We start from the raw sequence: 5,118 nt of genomic DNA, 5'->3' as shown, positions 1-5,118 counted from the left end.
GTTGTGAAGTGGCTTCTGAGTTGCGAGCAGGTCCAATTAGTGACTCACACGCACAGTCACAGACACTGAGAGGGTAGTACCTACATCAAGGTCACCGCCCCTCCCTCTCTTCCCCTCCCACTTCTCCCACCAACTCAATCCGAATTTACTACCCCGCCATCCTGGCCCTCCCAAAAATTTCCCGCCCTCACGTTTTGGGAGCAACAACGAACGTCTGAGTCAATAAACACCGTGTTCTCTTACGGTTCTCACGACGTATTTTCCTGCACAGCCACTTGCATTCGAATACAACAAAATAAGTCAGTTGCAGAGAACACTTCAAGACTCGCAAATATGGCCGCCGTCCAAGAATTGGCCGAGCGCCTCAAGTCAGACGACAAGGTCTACGTCGACACCGACGTCGGCTCCGATGAGCCCACGACGCCCGGCACCGAGTCCTCGCCCTTCAAGTCGCTCGCCGCAGCTTACATCGCCAACCACGACACCACCGGTCGCCAGTTCCTCGTTCGCGCCTCCAAGACAGGTGACGACGAGGCTGCCCGCCTCGAGTGGAAGGAGCCCGCCAAGAGCGCCATCAAGAAGGCCCAGTCTGCCCTCGACGCCCACCGCAAAAAGCTTGCCAAGCAGGCCCAGATCGAAGCTCAGGAGGAGGAGCGCAAGAAGCAGCGCCTACAGACCCTCGAGGCCGCCAAGAAGATCGTCATCAAGGAGGATGAATCACTCCCACCTGCGAAGCGCATCACCATCGGCGAGAAGAACGTCGAGCTCGGTGAGGGAGACAAGAAGGGCGCCCGCGTCAAGATTGCCGGACGCATTCATAGATTGCGCGCGCAGAAGCAGGCTACCTTCATCACGCTGGTTGACGGTTATGGTCATCTGCAGTGCGTCCTTCAGGCTGGCGACCTGACCAAGACCTACGATGCTCTCACCTTCGCCCAGGGCACCTCTCTCTGGGTATACGGCGAGCTGAAGAAGGTGCCCGAGGGCCAGACTGCCCCTGACAGCCGTGAACTGCACGTCGACTACTACAAGGTCATTGGTACCTCGCCCACTGACGACGATGCCATCACCAACAAGGTCTCCCTGCTCCAGAACCAGTGGGACTCCCAGATGCTGGACAACCGCCACCTGGTTCTCCGCGGCGACAACGCTTCCGCTCTGATGAAGATCCGCGCGGCCGTCGAGTGGGCTTTCACCAAGACCTACAGGGACCTCAAGATCACAAAGGTCTCCCCCCCTGCCCTCGTGCAGACCCAGGTCGAGGGCGGCGCCACGCTCTTCTCTGTTCCCTACTATGACGAGACTGCCTACCTGACCCAGTCATCCCAGCTCTACCTCGAGACTGTCCTGCCCAGCTTGGGCAGCGTCTACTGTATCGAGAAGTCGTTCCGTGCTGAGCGCAGCTTGACCCGCAGACATTTGTCCGAGTACTCCCACGTCGAGGCCGAGCTTGACTTCATCGAGTTCCCCGACCTGCTGGCCCATCTGGAGGAGGTCGTGTGCCGTGTCATCGACAACGTCCTGGCTGACGAGGAGATCGCCGGTTACATCAAGGAGCTCAACCCCGACTTCCAGAAGCCCTCCCGCCCTTTTATGCGCATGAAGTACACGGACGCCATCGACTGGCTCAACGCCCAAGATCCCCCCATCCTCAACGAGGAAGGCGAGCCTCACAAGTTTGGTGACGATATCGCCGAGGCCGCCGAGCGCAAGATGACCGACGCCATCAACAAGCCCATCTTCCTCACCCACTTCCCCACCGAGATCAAAGCCTTCTACATGAAGAAGGACCCCAACGACCCCCGCGTCACCGAGAGTGTCGACTGCCTGATGCCTGGTGTTGGTGAAATTGTCGGTGGATCAATGAGAATGGAGGGCTACGAGGAGCTGCTCGCCGCCTACGATAGAGAGGGCATCCCGTCCAAGGACTACTACTGGTACACCGACCAGAGAAAGTAAGCGTCTTCCGCCTCCCCATTTGCACCTGATTAAAAGCTAACGTTACTTTTCACAGGTACGGTACCTCCCCCCACGGTGGATACGGTCTTGGTCTTGAGCGATTCCTGGCCTGGCTGGCCAACCAGCACACGGTCCGCACAACATGCCTGTATCCCCGCTATATGGGCCGCTGCAAGCCTTAAAGAGGTGGCTGTCGGTAGACGTGAGGTTGTTGTGTAGAAAGTCCGGTGTGCCTGGTAAGCGCTGCGGCGAGGCATGAGCGAGATCATTCATGGTTTTCAAGGGGCTTTGCAATGGTTTGACGGCATTTTTTGCTGTAAAAAGGGTTCCAGAGAGAAGGAGAGATGGGTCGGGCCTAGATAGGAGTTACGGAATTCAACCATCTCAAAGGGAAAGCATATAATCCCTGGTGGATAGATAAGCGATTTGGGTTTTCCCGTAGACGTGACATAAAAAATCCATGCCGAGTAAGCGATGGAAGAGACGCGGCAAAGTTTTTTTTTTTTTTTTTTTTTTTAAAAAAAAAAGAGGCGAGACTGTAATTATGCCCCAGCCAAGCCGAGTCTTGCAGAAGAAGAAGAATAAGCTTGCTGCCAAGCTTCTGTTTTCAACATCACGGTCATTCCAGAGTTACAGCATGCCTCGGTCAAAAGTTGATGAAGTGACGGGAAACACAAAACACACAAATCTGCGCAAATCTGCGCGATACACAAGCTTGGAGGTGTCGTCTGTTCGCAAGGACACTTCCTGGTTCGAGAACCAGGGTCTGGCGCCGAGCATGACGGACGAGTCTGGGGTCGACAATTAGGCTGGCTCAGGGGAGTTTCCCTCCTTTACCCCTCTTCCCCTTGAGGACTGCTAGGTCCTGTTAGGAAAGCTGCAGCTCCCTCGCCCGCTTGGCCAATCTTGTGTTTGAGGCGCCCACATTAGACCTTTTCTAGAAGAACTTGGTGCCCACCACCTGGAGAAGGGGGCAGATAAGTTTGACTGATTCTTCCGAGTCGACAAGCCAGCCGCCAGACCCCAGTCTGTGCGAAGAAGCTGTGTTGTGAGGCTGCCGAGAAAAGTAACGAGTGTCAATTGGAATCTCGGGTGAAGCTTGAGGGTTGTTTGCCTTGTCTGGTCCCGTCGGCTAAATGGCAGAGTATAGCTATATCTGTCTGGAACGAGGCGCCCTGATATCTCGGGATGTCTCAAGGGGAGTTTATCAAATTGTGAGTCTCGGACTAAGAACCTGCGAGTGCATATATGATAGGTTCCAAGTGTACTAGCAAAGGCATTGAAGCCAATCCTTGAATGCGGCAGATCGTGCGTGCACCGATGACCTGGCGATCACCAGGAGAAAGCGGGGGCCGTGACCATTTGGTAAAGGGGGTTTAAAGGGGAGGAGCGTGTACAGCAAGCTGTATGATTCACGAAGCTGCAGGCCGAAATGACTTGCACAGTCAGTCAAGCAGGCAGTGGGGAAACGTGCCGGGCATGTCATTCATAGCAGCCGAAGCATTTGTCGGGGAGGGCGAGACAAGGTTTGCCGATTGAAAACACAACATTGTGACAATCACCGTGCCTATCCATGGAACTTAACAGCCCAGTAGGAAGGTTAGGGGGAAATGTGCTAGCAACTGGTTTTTCGGATGTCAGACAATGCAAAGCGGCGTTCAATTCTGCCCGAGCGTGGTCGACATTTGAGCAACAAGACGCAATTAGCCTCTGCTGCTTGACTCAAGAATAAGATCCGGGCGTTGTTCAACGGCGTGGCGTGAGTCGGCGTCAGTGGAGGACGCAGATCCAGGAGTTGGCCCGAGAAAGTCGCATTTGGGTCGGCGGAGAAGAGACAGGGCCATGGTCTGTTAATGATCTGATGAGAGAGACAATTGGACGATGAATGACTTGATGCAATGCGGATCTGATGCGGATACTGCGTGCAGCTTTCGATGTCCTGGCTGGGATTCCTGCTCCAGTCAAGGGGCGTGGCTGGTGCCGCTGCCGTTGTGCATCTGCTTCGGGTCGAGCACATGCATTGGTACTATCGCGGCTATGTAAGGCACGGAAGCCACTAAAAGTCTTAGCTCGTGTTAGACAGAAGCTGGAATGTATCCTGTCTTTGATGGGTGTTGAATGTTCCATTGCTAGATTGATTGCAATGCGTTGTATCAGTCAACGAGTTTCGGTCCCCGACACAAGCAAAAAACAAAGACCACGGCCGATTTTTGGGCAAGCGACCTTATATACGGCAATTCCCAGCTGGGAGGAGAGCCAGCTATAAAACGCACGAGGTGGTAGTAAGATCGGAAAGGATTCCCCAAAGCCAAGGTTGATTGATCGTAAGTACGCTGCTGACCAGAGATGGTGCAGCAGCATTCGGTTGTTGCTTGGCAGCGCTCAGTGCTAAGGAGGCTCCAATTGTGGGCTGCGAAGCCAAACTAGGCCTTCGTTTCTGTTGTTTCTCTCTCTTTTACTGGCTCAGATTTGCAAGAGTCCGTGATGGACGGCGGCCACAGGCCAACGCTAAACTGTGGCCGACGGGGCTAGCCTTGCTCGATATTTTCGGGTTTTATTTTTGTAAATACTGACCTGAAGATCTCGTGTTCCAAAGCTCCTGTGGCAGTCTGGGGTTTTTTCTAATGAACCCCAGGCTCCCTGCAGCGGTGTTTCATCCGAATAGCTGGACAGGAGTGGAGGCCACGGCTGTGGAGAGGTTGAAAAGTTGAGATGCGGCTGCACCAGCCACGTGCAGTAGTGGAAATTGGAAATTGATAGCAACTGTGGTCGAGGGACAGAGGAGTAAGGAACTGTTCAACTTCACGCTGCGCGCCTTGTCACATCGAGGCCTCTGTCGCCGACGTGCTGGCAACTGGTGGTTTTGTCGGTCAACACAGCCCGCTAGCCGTTAGCAATGGTAGCAGGTATCAACTAGCGGCTGGGTTCCCGAAACATGCCGTGTAGTGGGGTGGCGAGCCCTGCGTAAACCGGAAGGTAGCGAAACAACGGCCCGAACGACATCAATACTTTAGTGCGCGAGGAGCGGCGAACCGAGAGAGCGATGGGCAGGTCCAGATTCCATGAGTGCGGTGTGCAAGATTGACTTGCAGCTGATGCAATTTAATTCTTCAAAAGAGGCGCTGAGAGAGACAAGGAGCTGACAGTGTGTAAGAGGGG

General features: G+C 54.5%; 2 protein-coding genes across 2 annotated transcripts; both read left to right on the top strand.

The window, feature by feature from the left end:
• Window positions 1–333: 333 nt before the first annotated feature.
• CTRU02_212625 (asparaginyl-tRNA synthetase) lies at window positions 334–2,141 on the top strand (the record flags this gene model as incomplete). Its single annotated transcript, XM_036723544.1, has 2 exons — window positions 334–1,955; window positions 2,015–2,141. 2 exons carry the CDS (start codon window positions 334–336, stop codon window positions 2,139–2,141), a joined length of 1,749 nt encoding a protein of 582 aa, XP_036584820.1.
• A 362-nt stretch (window positions 2,142–2,503) lies between these two features.
• Window positions 2,504–2,767, top strand: CTRU02_212624 (uncharacterized protein; the record flags this gene model as incomplete). The annotated part of the gene is made up of 1 exon (XM_070205883.1): window positions 2,504–2,767. One exon carries the CDS (start codon window positions 2,504–2,506, stop codon window positions 2,765–2,767), a length of 264 nt encoding a protein of 87 aa, XP_070060276.1.
• Window positions 2,768–5,118: the final 2,351 nt, after the last annotated feature.

Source organism: Colletotrichum truncatum, assembly GCF_014235925.2.
Source record: "Colletotrichum truncatum strain CMES1059 chromosome Unknown Contig_0009, whole genome shotgun sequence".
Classification (NCBI taxonomy): domain Eukaryota; kingdom Fungi; phylum Ascomycota; class Sordariomycetes; order Glomerellales; family Glomerellaceae; genus Colletotrichum; species Colletotrichum truncatum.
The sequence above is the reverse complement of the archived record's forward strand: the minus strand, read 5'-3'. Positions and strand labels throughout refer to the sequence as shown.